Source organism: Leishmania major, chromosome 26, assembly GCF_000002725.2.
Source record: "Leishmania major strain Friedlin complete genome, chromosome 26".
In the NCBI taxonomy this organism is placed as follows: Eukaryota; Euglenozoa; class Kinetoplastea; order Trypanosomatida; family Trypanosomatidae; genus Leishmania; species Leishmania major.
The window spans coordinates 426,027-443,170 of NC_007267.2; the positions used below are offsets into that span (position 1 = coordinate 426,027).

At 62.7% G+C, this 17,144-nt stretch overlaps 4 protein-coding genes across 4 annotated transcripts; all 4 read left to right on the top strand.

Annotated features, from left to right (window-relative positions):
• Window positions 1-1,508: 1,508 nt before the first annotated feature.
• Window positions 1,509-5,396, top strand: LMJF_26_1260 (hypothetical protein; the record flags this gene model as incomplete). The annotated part of the gene is made up of 1 exon (XM_001684078.1): window positions 1,509-5,396. The coding sequence occupies one exon, from the start codon at window positions 1,509-1,511 to the stop codon at window positions 5,394-5,396; it is 3,888 nt and encodes a 1,295-aa protein (XP_001684130.1).
• A 1,084-nt stretch (window positions 5,397-6,480) lies between these two features.
• On the top strand, window positions 6,481-9,039 carry LMJF_26_1270 (conserved hypothetical protein; the record flags this gene model as incomplete). Its single annotated transcript, XM_001684079.1, has 1 exon — window positions 6,481-9,039. The coding sequence occupies one exon, from the start codon at window positions 6,481-6,483 to the stop codon at window positions 9,037-9,039; it is 2,559 nt and encodes an 852-aa protein (XP_001684131.1).
• Window positions 9,040-11,067: 2,028 nt separating this feature from the next.
• LMJF_26_1280 (conserved hypothetical protein) lies at window positions 11,068-14,340 on the top strand (the record flags this gene model as incomplete). Its single annotated transcript, XM_001684080.1, has 1 exon — window positions 11,068-14,340. One exon carries the CDS (start codon window positions 11,068-11,070, stop codon window positions 14,338-14,340), a length of 3,273 nt encoding a protein of 1,090 aa, XP_001684132.1.
• Window positions 14,341-14,981: 641 nt separating this feature from the next.
• On the top strand, window positions 14,982-16,748 carry LMJF_26_1290 (conserved hypothetical protein; the record flags this gene model as incomplete). Its single annotated transcript, XM_001684081.1, has 1 exon — window positions 14,982-16,748. One exon carries the CDS (start codon window positions 14,982-14,984, stop codon window positions 16,746-16,748), a length of 1,767 nt encoding a protein of 588 aa, XP_001684133.1.
• Window positions 16,749-17,144: the final 396 nt, after the last annotated feature.

Sequence of the window (17,144 nt, forward strand, 5' to 3'; positions counted from 1 at the left end):
TGCACCCCACCCCCCTCCCCCGATCGCTTGGTACATCTCAGGGAGCTATCGACTAGCCTCGTGTGGGTGTCTAGACCCCCTTCCCACCGGCTCTTTTTCTCGAGCACCTCTCCGTCACTCTTATCCGACGTGTTGGTTGGTATATCCGCCCCTACCTTCTACCTCTGTGTGTGTGTGTGTGTGGTGTGTGTGTGTGTGTGTGTGTGTGTGTGTGTGTCCGTGTGCGTATATCTCCCCTCCCTCCCTCCCCGGCGGCGGCGTTGGCGCACCCACCCCTTTCTCTCTGTGCGCGTGCTTCGGCTGTCCTCCGACATCTGCTTTTCTCGGTTTGCTTGCGTGTTTCTCGCCCTCGCGCTCCCTCTGCCCTTCGTTGGCAAGCATCGGCAGCTCACCGGTGCCCTTCACCGCTTGCTCGGGATACGCACAGAAGCCCACGCGCCGCACACGCACCCATGCTCCATCCGCGTCTTTGGCGCGACGATCATTCGACCGCGCGGTGCACGGGGTGTAAGGCCATCTTTTCGCTCTTTCGCTGCCGCCGTCATCACTGCCGCCACTGCGGCGGCGTCTTCTGCGACGCGTGCACTGAGAAACGCCTGTGGCTGCGACCGGTGCCTCTTCCGTCCAGCTCTCGTCACGCGGAGACTAGCTCGGCAAGAAGGTCACCTGCTGAGATCCCGGCAAGACCGGGTGTAGTCACGCCTACCGCCGTCCCCGTCTCCTCCTTGCTAAACCGCGCTCCGTCGCTACACAGCGCCAAATCGTCCATCTCTGTCACGTCGAAGAACGAGGCACAACGCAGCAGGGCGAACAGCAGCAGCGCTGGCGGCGATGAAGCAGAGGCGACACTCTTTACGCGCTCGTCCTCTGCCGGCTCTTTGTATGCGGTGCCGCTGCCCCGTCAGTCACCGCAGGGTCCTCAACGGGCTCCCGCGATGGAGACCCAGCCACCGAAATGGGCGCAGCTTGCCGCAAGGCGCGACGACGTGTCAGCGCACGAGAGGGGCACCAAAGACGACGGTGCAGGGAAGTGGGAGCGCAGCCACAGCAGAAGCACGACGACCATGACGACGGCGACTGTACATCACCGCGGCAGCAACAGCGGACGGTTCAACGCGCCATGCGCGGAGGCCGAGATGCCAGCGCTGCCGTCGGCGCCTCGACCTCGCAACAAAGGCAACGCGCCAACGGAAAACAGCAGCTGCCGCGTTGTCTCCGCGAAGTCGATGGCCATCGCGTCAGAGGCACCGCCGCCGACACGGACCCCATCGCAAGGCAACAGCCACACTCAGGAAATGCCAAACGTGCATCATAGCCGCCGTGTGTCAAGCAGTCTCTACTCTGCAAGCATCAACGCCATCACCCCCTCCACCGCTACCGGCGAAGTGCCTTCCCAGGTATGGGCAACACCAGAAGTCATGGTTGGCTTGGAGCAGGGGTCCTCGTCGCATCTGCTGCGCCGCAGCTCCGCCACCCACGGTGGGGGGGCGAGCGGCTGTGCCTCCCCCATGTCCGACTCTTTACTGAATCACTGTTGCCTATTCGAGCACTACGATGATCAGCAGCAGAGCCAGCAGGCAGTGGCGGCCGGAGGCGGCGGCACCTTGAACTGCTTAGTGGAGACGCACAAGGGGAAACGCATCGCCTCCGCTGAAACTGCTTTGACCACCGCGCGTGGTAGCGACGCCAACAGCGTTGGCAGCGCGAGCGGCAGCGTAATCGACAACGACGACGCCTACCGCCGCGAAAGCTATAAAGTAGAGGTGGATTCGGTGTGGCGCATCACGTGGTACCTCTGCCGCGTGTGTCGCAGCTGCTACGATCATCTCGTGGACAGCATCCTCGATGCCCACGAGACACCTCACGCCGCCGCCACGCTGCACAGCAGCTCGAAGCTGCCCCTCTGGTACTACGCACGATTGTGCAGCTCCAGTGAACTGCTTGGCACCGATGGTAGGACAGGGGTCCATCTTCAGCGGCGCGGCTGTGAAGCACCACGGCATGCAACCTCGAAGCCGTCCGCGGCATCGTTGTGCCCGACGGCAGCGGTGTCAAGCAGGCCTTTGCCCCCGTGGTCCTCGATTTGGGCGCGAGTTCGAGCGTCGGTGTCACTACCTGCTTCTCGTGCCCTGTCGACGATGACCTCGCCTGCCATGAAGGCGGCGGCCACGCCATCGTCTGTGTCGCCATCACTCTTGCAGACTCGCGACCACTATCAAGCGCGTGGCGCTGCCAGCAGGCGGTCGAGGGGAAGGACTAGCACGAATGCCGCCGGGGTGCAGGCGAGCTCCGGGTTGGGCGGGAGCGGGTACACGTCTCCTGTTAACCTTGAATCCGCAAGAGGGGACGACTCGATCCTGTCACTGTCTGCACGGCCCGCCATAAAGTCACCCAAGATCGCGTCGGCGCAACCACAGTCACCGCAGCCATCGTCGTCCTCGAGGCGTGCGCAGCGCACCGTTACGCCACCCCGTCGGCTCCTCATCAGCATCGACAGTAGCCCAGGCCCTCTTCGCGAGGCCGTGGCGCTGGCACGTCGATGGCGGCGCATCGCTGTCATCTTGATTGACGAGCGCGACCTTGCCGATGCAGATGATGGCACCGAAGCACCGCAGCAGCAAGAGGCCCCGTTTGGAGCCCTATCTGCACACCTTTACGCAGATGTTGACGCGGAGACAGCGCTTCGGTCTAGCTCGGTCACTGACCAGAGTAGCGGCACGCAGAGCGCAGTCCAGGCGCCGCCCATCGCCGCAGCAACCGGTATCACCTCGCCGGTACCTCAGCGCACAGAAAGCGAGAAGTATGACGTTCACCAGCAGAACCAGGCAACAGACAGCAATCCGGCGCCAGCGGCTATGACAAAAACGTCGGCACGGCGGCCGAAGCTGTCGATTCGCGTGGATGACGTCACCTTCGGCGACGCCGACGGGACGGCCGCCGCTTGGGCCAGCGGCAACAGCACAGACGCTGCAGCCCTGCGCGGGCTCGCACCTGCGGCGTGGCTTTTACCGCAGCTCCCTCTCCAAGCGGCGGCGCCGGTGAGCCCTTTCATAGCCGCGCGAGCCTCGTCGCCTGCACTGTCCCCTTTCCTTCTCCACGAGAATGCCTTCCTTGTCACCACAGTGCCCCCTTCGGCGGGAGCTGCAGCGGTCGCCTCATCTTCGGCGACAAGCAAGCCGATTTCATGTCTTCCGGATGGTCCGCAGGCCGCCACCTCCTCCGCCGTGAACGGTGAAAATGTGCCAGCGACGCCGTACACGGAGGGCAAGCTACCGGCGCTGCCCGTGGCTCTCGACAGCGGCGTGTGTGTGCTGCGAGCACTGTTTCATCAAGCCGGCGCAGTGGTGCGTCTCTCATCTATGCCGGCCACGACGGCATACACGACGCCGACGCCGACCTCAGCAGCAGCAGCGGCGGCGGCAGCCTCCGGAGGGAGCGGACTCTCTCTGGGGGCGAGAACCACCGGCGCAAGCGGCATTTTCGCTGACCCCGCGAGCTGTGCGAGCGCACAAACCGTGGTGACGCCTCTCTGGGGCACTGGCCCCGAGTCTTACGCTGCGCAGCGTCAGACAGTGGTGCGCGAGATGGCTTTTCGGTACCAGCTGGGCCTAGGCGCAGCATCCCCAGACGTAATGACCTCGCCTCCCACAGCTGCTTTCATTAGTGGTGCTTACACCGTATCAGGGGATCAGAACGAAGGTGCGCATTGGTGTGGCGCTGCCGGGCAGCGTGGAGTCCCGGTTGGGTTAGGCAGCGGCAGTGGCGGTTATGTGAACGCGACCTGCCGGCGTGTCTGTGGGTGCCCTGCAGCGACGTCGTTCGAGCGCATGATGGCGCCGGTGACAACGTATTTCCAGCTGCGGCCGCAGGTGACTGCCACCGCCGCTGCACCAGCAGCAACCGCAGCCACAGCGACCGCCGTCAACATCTTGCCCGTCTCCACCCAGGTAGAGATAGTCGGCATACCCATAGACACGTCTGCTTTCACAGGTGCAACCGCGTTGACGGCGGCCACAGCAGCGGCGCCAAGTGCGGTGTCGATGGTATCATCAGGACTCCCGTCCCCTCATGTGCGCGGTGGCGGTATCGGCGCCGGCACTGCTACCATCCCTGGACTTGCCGCCTGCGACACGGTCGGCGGTGCCTCGCGCCCCTTCACGATGGCCGAGTTTCTGCCGCAGCTGGCAAAGCTAAGCACCAGCCTCGACGGCTACGTGATCGTCATCCTGCGCCGCCAGAGCTCCGGATGTGCGGGTGGGGGCGATAGAACCTCCCCTGGCGGTAGCGCCACCGCCACGCGTCCTGGCCCCAACTGTGACGCCGTTGGGGACGCATCCGTGTCCCAGATGGGCAGCAGCAACAGCAGCGGCGGACAGCAGCCTCGAGAGCTCGACGACAGCGCGCAGCAGGGTGCTGATGCAGACCAGCTCACCTCGAGCGCCTGTGTGCCCCTCTCCCTCCTTGAGGAAACCAAGTGCTCTGTGCCGCGGCCACTGCAGCTGCGCGACCCGAATCAGCGGCAGCGTCGATGCCACCGCGTCACGGAGCTGTTTGGTGGGCAGCACATTCGACTGTTCTATCAGCAGCTGCAGAGCTGCGGGGTGCTTCAGCCAGCCGTTAGCGTTGTGGAAGTGAGCGACGAAGCTGAGCCCGGCGCACCAAAGCTGTCGCCGGTGTATCTGGCCAGTAGCAAGAGTCCACTGGAGGAGGCGGGCCTCTCCTATGACGAGCTGGGAACGCCGTCCATGCCGCACCTCAAGGCCCCAGCAGGCACCGGCGGGGAGGACGGAGTCGCGGAAGGGTGGTTGGGTGCCGCGAAGTCGTCCCCGCAAAGCTCCGCCTTGTCCGCCTCTCGCATGTCTATAGCGTCATCCGTCGACTCGAGCCTGATGCAGCAGCCGTCAAGCGTTTCGACCAGCGCTACGGCACAGTCTTCACAGGCTACCGAAAGAGCACCGCATGCACCGTCGGTGCGCGGTGACTGTTTCGAAAGGCTGCAGCTGCCTGCGTCTGTGGGCATTGCGCTCAGTCAGACGGCGAAGGTGATAAACGCGTCTGCCTTCCCGGTGGCAGCGCCGACTGCGCTCGAACAGGCTATGAACTCTCTGCGGTGTGTATCCCGGCACCTGGGGATCAGCATGTGCAGCATGACGTACGCCTCTAAGACAGCACCGCGTACAATGAGCAGCGCATCAACATCCTACTCCAGCCAGAGCTCCACGGTGCCGACGGCCACCATGGCGGCGGAGGCACCAGTGCCCGCAGTGCCGTTCTCACCTGCAAAGGCGAACAATAATGCGAGTGGTATTGGGGAGAGCGCTCTGCTCACGCGCGCACTAGAGTCGCTCGTGGCCACGCTGGTCTACTGGGACATCTGTGCTACTCTCTCCCAGTAGACGGCGGCGATCCTCCCTCTCCTCCCCAGTGCGCCCCTCACCCGCACACGCACATATATATGTATATATATATTATGCCGCAGCGACCCTCCGCAGGTGTGTGCGCTTATGTCTCCCTCCCCTTCACAGCCCGCTGCAGGCGGGCAAGTGCGTCCTCGTCGTTTTTTTGTTGTTATGGTTTTTTCTTCCTCATTTTTGTTCTGTGCTTCCCTCTCCCACGGAGGCGCACGTCTGCATGAATGAGCTGTTGCTGCTTGCGCGAAGTGCTTCCCTTGCTTTTTGTTCTCTCTTGTCCCTGCCGTGTGCTCATGTGCGGTCGAGTGTCTGCATATGCCTCTGTGTGGATGTACGGGAGTAGGAAGATGCTGTGCTTCAATGCGATATGCACCCAAACCCATATCACGACACGCTGTGATGCAGGGCGGTGAAGAGGGGAGGGAGGTGTGAGTGTGTCGCAGCAGTCGCTTGGCGTCTCTTCTGGTGACGGTGACAGTAAGCGAGAGAGTACAAGCTGGAGAAGGGGTGGACGGTGGCGAATTAGGCGCCCCTCCTCCTTCCTTCCTTCCTTCCTCCCCCCCCCTCCGCCTCTGATAGACGACGAGGGAAGCTGACGCTTCCTCCCACACGCACCGCACCCCTCCCCTCTCTCTTTTGATTCTTCTGTTTCCCCTTCACTCATGCGCCATGCTACATAGTATGGGTGGCATCGGTGGTGGTGTCCGTGACGGACGGGCCGCCCATCGCGAACCCCCTCCCAATGCATTGGGCTCTCTCTCCCCAACCCCGAAACCCGAGCCTCTCCCGACACTCATCCCATTTTGCTTTACCTTCTTTTGTCGTCTTTCCTTTACGCGCGCATTGCGCTCCTCCTCTGCACAAACACGTGCAAGCATCGAGCAGCCCTTCACAGCTTTTCGTTGTCATGTTGCGTGCAACCTCGGTGCATTGTGTGGCACAGGGTCTCGGAGCGCCGCGCTGGGTTTGCGGGCTGCCGCGTCCCATCGCGAGAAGAGGCAGCAGCGCCGGCGGCAGTGGAGTGCGGTTGCATGGAGCGCGCTCGTACACAACAAGCTGGAAGACGTCTATGAGTGGTGCACACGGCAGCGGTAGCAGCAGCAGCAGCAATGCACGCGACGACAACCACAGTCACACGAAGGAGGATGAAGAGGATCAGGTGCTGGAAGACGAGGAATTCGCCGCCCTTCGCGACACTGACGGCGACGAGCACATGCCCGTCGCTCACCGCCTCGCACACAAGGCCGACGCTCTCGATGCCGAGCTGCGGCGCATCCGGTACTGCCTATGCGACCGGGCTCAATGGCTCGTGGACACTGCCCCGGCGACCCTCACCGGTCGTCCGACTCGAATGGACAAGGTGGTGGAGCTCTTGAAGGCGGCCGGCAGCCAGCAGCAGAGCGATGGCACTGCGGCGAAGTCGTCACGCAAGGGCACCTCTGCAGCGACGGCGGAGGCGGCACTGCGCGCCTCTCCGTACGCCGCATGGTGTGGCACCTCGGACCCTGTGCTGCGTTTCTTGAGCCTTCGGGTGCTCAGGACGCGCGCCGGGCAGGCAGGCCGCTGTGCGTCCCGTGGCGAGGCTCCGTCACACGGCACCGGTCTTGCCACCCTTAACGCCGACCTCGACTACCTCCGTCGCGGGCGTGCACTGCATCAGTTGAACTACTACAGTCGGCTGAATCTCACCCCGAAGCGCCACATCTGGATCTCGCTGTATCAAATCCTGTGGAACGGCGTCGTCTCCGCACAGGACGCCCTGGGGTGTGTCGTCTTCGGCACTCTTCGCGGCATAAAAGACCACGGCACGGTGCAAGGGGCGTGCAGGGGTGCCGCCATCGGTCTCGTCAAGGCGGTTGAGTTCCTGTGCTACGGCTGGGTCGTGTCACCACTGCTTCACCTTAGCCGAGGCCTCTGCAACACCCTCTACGGACCAGTGAACAGCATCACCGGGAAGTACATGTTTGACGCCCTCAGCGGCCGGTGGATGCGGTGCACCGTGGCTGACGCGCGCCTCTTTCGCCACGAGCTGCAGCTCGAGAAGCGCGTGCTGCGCACGATCGGACGCGCCGAGTTTCGCCGCAAGCGGATGAAAACGCAGCATAAGTGGGCCGACCGCATGGCTTCCATGGGCTTCAGCGTGGATATGATGAAGGACAAGTTCATGCCAAAGGGAACCTGTGGTTCGCAGGGGGCGTCCGCAGATAAAGAGGGCCTCGGCGGCAGCAACCAGATGCGCAATCCGTACGAAGTGCTGCAGGTGCGCCGCACCGCCAACACGCAGGAGATCAAGAAGCAGTACAAGAAGCTCGCCATGGTGTTCCACCCCGACGTCGTGCAGAACCACCGCAGTGGTGGCGGGCCGCTGTCACCGGAGGAGAAGGCCGAGGCACAGCACAAGTTCGAGGAGATCTCAAGCGCCTATCAAGTTCTGTCGAACCCGGAGAAGCGCAAGGCCTACGACCTTGGCGGCGCGCAAGCCGTCCGCCTGCACGAGAGCAAGTTTGGCAAATTCATGTCTCGCACGCCGTCGGAGATAGTGCAGAGCGTGTTTGGCGGAGAGGGCTTCCGCCACGTGCTAGTCGGGGAGCTACTCCGGTCGCACTGGGCGCTGCGCAACGAGGCGCAGGTGAGCGTGTCCATTCACGAGCTGGAGGAGCTGCAGTGCATTCGGGTGCGGCAGGTGGCCGTGGAGCTGGCTGCCATCGCCGACGTGCACGCGCAGCGGCCGACGACGCCGTACTACAGAGGAGCGTCCCCGTCGGCGGGTGCCGGCAGTGCGGAGGGCAGCCGTCGCCGCGCTGCTTTCTCTCACCCCGCCTCTAGCAGCAGCCTGCCAGACTATTTGAAGTCGGGAAAGGCTCGTAGCAGCTCCGCCGCTGCAGCAGGTTGTCGCCGGAGCACGAACGGCGCGGGTGCATCCGCGGGCATCCGCATCGACCGTGAGGCGCACGACTCGATCATGGAAGAGCTTGGCGGCGGTGGTCGTGCGCCGGGGTGCGGGGGCAAAGCAGCGCCGCACGAGGCGGCATCGGCAGCATCGCTAGCGGGTTCGGCATCGTCGTCATCCCCGTTCGTGCTGCACCCCGGAAGCAACGAGTACAACTGCTTTTCGCGCGACTTCGAAGAGCGCTGTGACAGGTTTGTGCGGTACATGGCCGAGGCATGCTTTGGCAAACCGCTCCTCTACGAGGTGGGGGAGGCCTACGTTGTCGGAGCGCAGCGCTTCCTCGGCATCCGCCCTTTCTACGCACCGAAGATGCTGGTCACGCGCAAGATCTTCGCAGGCATGGATCGCATCTACGAGGCCTTTTCGGACAAGACGCGACTCACTGCTGAGGGTGTGTCGCGTAAGTTGATGGCGGAGTACTTCAACATGGAGTACGACGCAGTCGTCGCGGACATCCACGGCGTGCTGCGCTACGTGGTGCAGATGGTGCTGCAGGACGTCGTCGAGTCGGACGAGGTACGCCGCAAGCGGTGCTACGCTGTCTGGTACCTGGGAGAAAAGATGATGACCGTCGGCGAGCGCTGGACGACGCGCATCGCGAGCGACGACGACCTGGTCGCGTATATCCAGCAAGCGGCGACATCGGTGGCGACAACGAGCAAGCCGCCGGCGTTTTAGCGGAGTGTGTTTGCATGTGTACCGCGCCACACCACGGGGTCGAGGAGGGGAAAGCCTCCTGGTTGGGTAAGCGTCCATGGGAGGCCATGTCGCAGAGAAGTGGCAATGGGGCAGGTGAGCTGAAGCTTCCTCGTCACCCTGCCCCACACACACACACACGCACATCGTTCCCCCTCCCTCCGCCCTCCCTGCCCCCGCCATCTGCAATGTTCACGAGTAGAAGAAAGTGACTCAAGAGCGGAGGCAAAGACAACAGCGAAATGACAGCATATATATATATATATATACATACACGCATGCACATGCACATGCCATGTAGGTACATCATCACACAGTGCGCGTACGAGAAACGACACCGACAACAAGATTAAACAAACAACAACAACAAATAGTCAACAAAGAAAACGGGGAAAAGTACGGAGAGAGAGAGAGAGGGAGCGCGAGAAGGACACAGCAGGTGGGCATCACAGGAGGCAAAGGGGGCCGCAGCGAAAAGTGGAGGGCGGTGGATGGGTGGTTGCTTCCAATGATGCATCCTCGAGTCACCCAATCTTCTGGTATCGCTGCTCTCTTGCAGAGAGTAGTGTCTCTTCTCGTGTGTATGAAGTGGCTCTTGATTCGTGCAGTGTAACGCCTCCCTTTCCCTCTCTCATGCAGCCTGAGCTAGAGCATCGAGCTCGCGCAGCACCATGTGAGATGCATGCACCTTGACAGCCGACCACTTCCTCCGCTGCCCAAGCGCTTCCCTTATCTTCACATGAAGCAGAGTCCAGTAATAGGATCATGCACGGACGGTGAGAAGGAAGGGGGCAACTCCCCTGCTCTCATGTTGCTCTTTCTCGCACGTCACTGCCATCTTTGTGTGCTGTCTCTCTTTCTATCCCTCTCCCTCTTCTATTCATGTGCACGTACGCGCATGCACGCACATGTGCATGATCGTTCTACACACACATACATGTATCGAACCCCTCGTCGTCTGAGGGAGGAAAGGTACGAAGTGCTGCCTGCTACTGCCGCTCGCTGTATCAGTCCGTGCGCATATGCGTGCGTCTGGACTTGTTTTCCTTCCTGCTTAGGCTTTCGTCTCTCTCTCTCTCTCTGTCTCTGCTTGCGCCCTCCACTGCGTTGCCTCCCCCGCCCACTCCCCTCTCACACGTCGCCGCAAGGAGAGCCTTGGCAGGTGCACGGGTGCTGAGTATTTTGCTTCTGCCTCCTTGTTGCTGCAACAAGGCCCTCCCCTTTTTTTTTCTGGGTTTTCCTGTGGGTGGGTGTCTGTGTGCTACTCTCCATCGCTGTTGCTGCGTCTGCGGCATCCATTTCTACACAGCTGAAAGGCACGAAACAGGCACACGCACACACACACACACATCATCATCATCATCATCATCATCCACTTTACCCATCGGCCCCAGCTTTCCTTCCCCATATTGTTCCTCTGCCGAAAACCTGCTGCTAGTGCTGCTACTGCTGTTTTGGTGGTCTTATCATTCTCTCTGTTTATTGTGGTTGTGGGCTGCTAGTTCCTGTGCGTTAGCTGGCTGGTGTGTGTGCGCTCATTATTCCGCCCGTCGTCGCGCGCATATACAGGCTTGGTAAAGAAGTGAGAGAGTCATCGCTCGTCTCCAAAGGTGCCTGCAAGCACACAGACGGATACACACACACGCACGCAGGTGCGTAAGCGAAGCGTCGATCTCCGTGAAAACCATGTCCGACTCCGACTGGGAGGTGCTCTCGTCTGATGGCGAAGTGCAGGGCGTACCGCCGTTGCGTTCTGCATTCACGTCGTCCAGTGGCACCGCGAGGAGTGTGGCTGCAGGAGCGGAAGAGGGGAACGAAAAAAGTACCCCTCGTGATCCCGTGAACACGGCAAGCCGCCACGCCATTCTCACGCCGCTGTGTCTAACGCTGAACCAAACCGGGACGCGCATCGGCGTCGGACACACGCGCGGCTTCCTTGTGTTTCGCGTCGTTGACGCGCCGGTCGCGGCTGAGGCACACGGCGGCAGCGGCACTCAAGCAGCGGCAGCGATGTCAACCGTGTCGCCGTGGATGGCACAGGAAAAGAAGCGGTCGGTGACGCCGGTGCACGGCGTTGCTGCAAACGCGGCAGACGACGTGCGCTCACTCCCTGCTCAGAACCAGCTCCTCCTCGACCCGCAGTACAACGTCGATCTTCTAACTTTTTCTCACATCCGCGAGCGCATGCGGCAGCAGCAGCAGCAGCAGACAGCCGCCAAGGCTGCTTGTTCCTCGCCATCGCAGTCGACGGCAACGGAAGCACCTTCTCGCGCGCCACCCAAGGTGACGCCAGACGGCACCGCCGACCGCTTGCACGCGCCTGGACACGCCGCTGCTTCAGGAGCTACGGCGCCCTTGCTCCCTGACGAAGTACTCAGCGAGGAGGACAGTGACAGCTCTGAGTACGACCGGGGCCTCCCCATGGACCTCGAGAATGACCTCGGCTCTTTTTTGACCACCGCCGGTCGTGCCTTTGCACAGATGAAGCGCAACCGCCAGAGCCTGAGCTCGCGCAAGGATAAATCGGCGGCGGACATCGAATCACTGCATCCGCAGCAAGGCGAGGCAGCTACGATCCACACTGCACCTTCCCCAGCAGCGGTAGCAGCAGCCTCGGGCACTGCCATGGAGGCCGGTCATGCTACTGGCGGCGACGGTGCACCTGCGGAGGCGCCTGTCATGATGAGTGAGACGCACCCGTCGCAGTGCATGCGTCTCACGCAGGAGCCAACTGCGGTGCTGGAGCGGAGCAAGGATGAGGACATCGACGTCGACCCCTCCATCAGCGACGCCGGCGTCGCCGGTCGTGTTGTCGTGCAGCGGAAGGATAGCTTTGCGTCCTCTTCCGCAGCCTCGTCGTCGTCTGTCGCTGCGGGCCGCCGGGCATCCGACGCCGCAGGGGAGAGCGAGGACGACTATGTCGGGTTCGAGGGTGGCGGCGTGGCCGTGATGGCGTTTCTCTACGAGCAGACGTGGATGGCGTTGGTCGGCGGCGGGCCAACGCCGATGGGAACTCCGCAATGCGTGCAGTTCATCCGTGACGGCGAGCTCCAGCACCACCTTCTGATGCCAGACCCGGTGGTGCGCCTCTTCCTCGACGCGCGGCTGCTCTTTGTCGTCACCACGGCAGAACTACGGATGTATACCAACCCGATAGAACGGGAGTGGACATGTCTGCGGCAGTCACTGCCCTTGTCTGCCGCTGTGGCAAGTCGCTATGCCTTTGTGGCGGCCACCGCTGACGGCGCCAACGCCCCAGTGCGCGTGTGGGAAAAGCTACCCGACTTCGGCACGTCGCCCAGCTCAGCAAGTGCGGCCACCGCAGCCGACGCAGCCGAGGGCGGCCTCCGTGTGACCTCGTTCGCATCCTTAGCCAGCAGGCCCGGCGGTCAGATTGGAGACCGTGGCACACGGACAGCTGCCGTCTCGCTGCCCGTGATCCCGGTGGTGGTGGACTACGCACGAAGTCTAGTGCTGCTGCCGGCGGGAGAAGAAGGCAAGGGATTTGCGCTGCACCGGTACGTCTCTGGGTCGGAGGTGCGCTACACAGACCCAGTCCGCAACGCAGGCATGAGCAGCTCGGCAAGCGCGCCTGACACAGAGCGTGCAGCGGAGGCCCAAGCACATCTCCTCACCGGCAGCACCGCCGTGACGACCGGCCGAACCACCTCTTTCCTGCACCACATCGCCACTCAAGGAACTGCGCACCGTAACCCGCTCTACAATCTCGCCCTGTACGTTGGCTGGCCCTCGTCGATTGCGCGGCTGCTGTCGCGAGACACACAGGCTGGCGCAGGCGACCAGGTAGGCGGCTTGAGCAGTGGTGGGCTCGTGACCCTTGTCGCCGCGTCGAGCGAGTATGCCACTCGCATCACTCTTTGGATGCTTCAGGGGTCGCAGCACGAGATGGCGTCGCCGTACAAGGACTACCCTTCCTCCCCCTCCGCCGACTCCGCTGGAGCAGCGGCTTTTGTTCTCCTGCGCGAGTTTCGCGTTGGCGTACGCCTGGCCGCGCCTCAAGTCGTCATGGCGTCTCTCCCAGGGGTCTCGCGATACATTGCACGCGGCCACGCAGCGCTGGCGGGAACTTCCGGCAGAGCCTGTAGTGGCGGTGCAGAGGCGGCGTCGTCTACCGGTGCAATACTTCTGGCTAACGCGTCCTTGGCTGGAGATACGGCGAGGTCGCACGGCACCGCGACGCCGGCGTCGGCCAGCGGGCTGTTTATCGCCGCCTCCTCACCTCCGTCATCAGCCTCGCACACGGGCACAATGACCTCCTGGGCCACGGAGGCAGCCGCGGCTGTCGCATCCTCTGCGACAGGACTGGCGGCCGTGCATCATCTGCAGTTTGTCGGCAACGGCGCCTACCTACTGTGCGTCCACGGCGCAGATATCATCAGCATCTTCTCGACCAGCGCACGCGAGACAGAGCAAGAGGCAAAGAACGTGTGCCGCGACCGCGTGGCGGCCGAGCAGAACCGCTACTCTCGTCTCTCCATCGTGAAGGGGTACCTCCCTCAGGCGCTGTCGAGTCGGCTGGAAGCCTACACGCGTCAGGCATGGTCCTCTTGCTCTGGTCGACTGCCTTCCGCCGACCCGACGTTCATGCCGCGCTGGATCTGTGCCCAGCGCCGAGATATGCCTGGTGCAGCGACCACCTCAACTGCGACTGTGTCCACTGCCGCGCCTACATCCGTGAGCGCCTCCCATGGCGCTAGCAGCCTCGGGGCCGTCACCGCCACCATTGAAGGCAACAGCAGCCGCGGAAGGCAGCGTTTTTTCCAGCGCTTGACTTCGCTCGTGGGATCTCGCCCGCCGGCCGCAGCGTCAGCGACTCTGCCGTCTGAGAGCGCAAAGACTGCCGGGCTTCCTGGTACGGATGAGGACGAACCCAGCGCAAGTGTTCCGTCTAGAGGCACTAACCCCGCGAGCCGCTCGCTCTTCTCGCGCGCCACTGCATCACGGAGATTGAAGAGCTCTGGGGCACCGCTCACCTTTCCGACCTCCCCATTTGGCGGGCAGCGACCACTCGCCGGGGGTGGTGTCTGGGGCACCCCGCTCACCGAGCTCCCGCAGTGCATTCAGGTATGGCCATCAGCACCGCACGCTGGGACTGGCGCGTCGCACCCGTACACCGGCGCCGCTTCGACGGCGTCTTCGCCGAGGCGGCCGCCAATCGTGTTGAACTGCGCGACGTGCGAGGGCGCCTTTGCGAGCATTGTGCTGTTTGCCGAAGAAGGGGAGCTGCTGACGTCGCAGGTGGTACCGTATGCCACCTTGTGATGTCCGGTCGACCGGCTCACCTTTGGGGGAGGGGGAGGGGATGGGTGCTTGCGTGTGTGTGTGTGTGTGTGTGTGTGTGTGTGTGTCTTCCCTTTCCTTCCTTTTCTGCTCCTTCTCTTCCTGTGTGTACTCGTGTCCGTCTGCGCTCTTCATGCGCACTCGTGTGCTCCCCATCCACCCGGCTGCAGTCGTGCAACACAGGACAAAAAAAATGCCTCGCGGAAGAGACAGGGGCGGCGATGAGACGAGTGATGGTGGCAGCGGGAGGTGATCGGCAACAGCTTCTCCCACCCCCGTTTTCCCTCCACGTAGGATGTACCGATGGGATGCTCTTTGTGGGCCATTTCACTTTGTCCTCCTGGTGGGTCCTGTGCCTTCGCGTGCGTGCATGTGCATGTGTGTGTTTGTGTGCGTGTTGATCTGCATGCGCCTCTGTGCACTCGGAGGCTGTGGCACACCCAAGCGCACGCCGATGCATGCAGGGACATCATCGGCAGCTCTCTCTCTCTCTCTCTCTATCCGCTCTCGCCTTCCCATCGCGATTTTCGCGCAACAGCCTCTCCCGCGCCTCCACATTTTAGGCGCCCAACACTCGGTTCCCACCCCACCCCCGCGTCCGCGCTTTGCCCCTGTTATCCATCATGCGGACTAGCACCGTCTCCTCGGCAACTTCGTGTGGCCGTCCAGTGACGCTGCTGGAGGCTTTTGCGAGCAGCGCCGCCGCTCTTCGGCAGTTTGGCATTCCGCGCGTTCGCGTTGTAGGGCTGAGTGAAGGATGCACACAGGAGGATTACGAGCGTCAGCGCGCGCGCCCAGATGGCAAGGACCTCGAGACCCTGCTTCAGGAGAGCAGCCTGCGTGGCCCACACGGTCGGATTGACACTGCCCGCCGTCGCACCCACAACGAGCAAAGTTCCCTGCACGAGGCAGCGGCGCATCACGACGTGCCGGTTGTGACGGAGCAGGAGTTTATGCACAAGTTTGTCTTCCATTCTCGCCCGTGCGTCATCCTCGACGCGCTGGAGGCGTGGCCAGCGCTGCACAAGTGGCGAGATGATCGCTACGTGTTTGACCTCGACCACACTCTGCCACTGGAGGCGAAGAAGTCTGACTCTGAAGAAGAGCAAGATGAGGACGAGGACGCGAAAGAGGATGACGAGGACACCGGCACCAACGAGCCGGTCTGCAAGCACGCAGGTGCGACGAAGTCGATGGGGGAAGCAGTGATGCGGCCCAAAACTGTCACGGTGGCTCTGACGCCAAACGGGCGCGCTGACTCCGTCACCCGCGTCACGTACGCGACTGCCGCCGTGCCAGCCGAGGAGGCGGCCCGCGTGTACGCCGGCGATGAGGCCTGCAAGCAGGCAGTGCTCCTCTCTCCACCCACCCACGTCGCAGATACAGACGGGGGCGGCGCGATTCGGGAAGAAAAAATTTTCATGTGCGCCGCGGAGCTGCGCGTGACCTTGCCGCAGCTGTACGGCCTTCTGCTGTGCAGTCCCATGCGCTCGCCGCCGCACCCCATCGGCATTGACATGCGCACCTACGCGGACAAGCAGCGCACGCCCGCTATCGCCTACGCGCAGCTGCAGAACAACTGCCTGAACACGGAGTACACGCACCTGCACGTTGACCTGCTCCCGAACGTGGAGCGCTTTGGCTGCCGTGTCTTCAGCAAGGAGGCAGTGGAGGCGGCCAACGTGTGGTTCGGCATCCCCGCGTCGGTGTCATCGATGCATCAGGACTGGGTCGAGAACCTGTACTCGGTGGTGCGTGGCGTGAAGGAATTCGTGCTGATTCCGCCGTGGGAGGGCCCCTTCGTGCCGAAGCCGGAGATTCCCGCCGCTGCATTCGCTATCGATGAGGCGGCGAGCCTGATCGACCCTGAGGACGACCGCGCCGAGAGCTGGTCGCTTCAGTTCAAGCAATACCCCGTGAAGGATGGCACTGTGGTGCCGTGGATGGACTTCGACCTCGCCGGCGCAGACGTGGAGGTGGACGCGGAGGGCGCTGCACGTGCTGAGCTGGAGGGCCGACTGCTAGAGAAACTTCGCGTTAGCACGTCGCCATCGCCGTCCTTGTCAAGCGCCGAGGCGAAGAGGGAGAGCAACGGTGAAGACGTGGCTGCCGCGCGCGAAGAAGCCGGCCGCAAGCCGCTACACCCCTTAGTCATCTACGTACACCCCGGCGAAACGCTTTACCTGCCCGCGATGTGGCTTCATCGTGTTGCCCAATACCCCGATAGCACCGACCTGCACGCGCGTAAGCGGCACAGCGAGTCTGCCAACGCGGCAGCGTCCGCCTCGCCACCGCCACTCCCCCTGACCGCCGCGGTGAACTACTGGTATGACATGAGCTTCAGCAACCCGTCGGTCGTGCTGTTGCGTGAGTTTGGCCTCCTACTGTGAGGTGGTGGCTTGCTGCGCCGGGTCGGCGTTCCATCGACTCATTCTCTCTCTCTCCCCACCCCTCCCCCCTTCACGGAGGCGGATGCACCTCTGTTTGATCAACACGAAGTACATGCGACGGGGAGCGAGAGGTGGGGGAGGGGCTGTGAGGATCTGCGCTCGGCGGGTGGTGAAGCCGATAGTCATCGACGCACGGATGGACGAAAAGAGGGAATTGAGGCTGGAGTCGGGTGGGCAGTGTTTGCGGGTGGTTTAGGGGGTTTGGATGTGGGTGTGCGCACCACTGCTAACGTCGGAGCGTGCTTGATGCAGCAGCGCGAATCGCGTAACCGTGTAACCAAAGAACCGGCACCACCAAAGCAGATTGGAAAACAGTCTGTGCGCGCACATGACCAT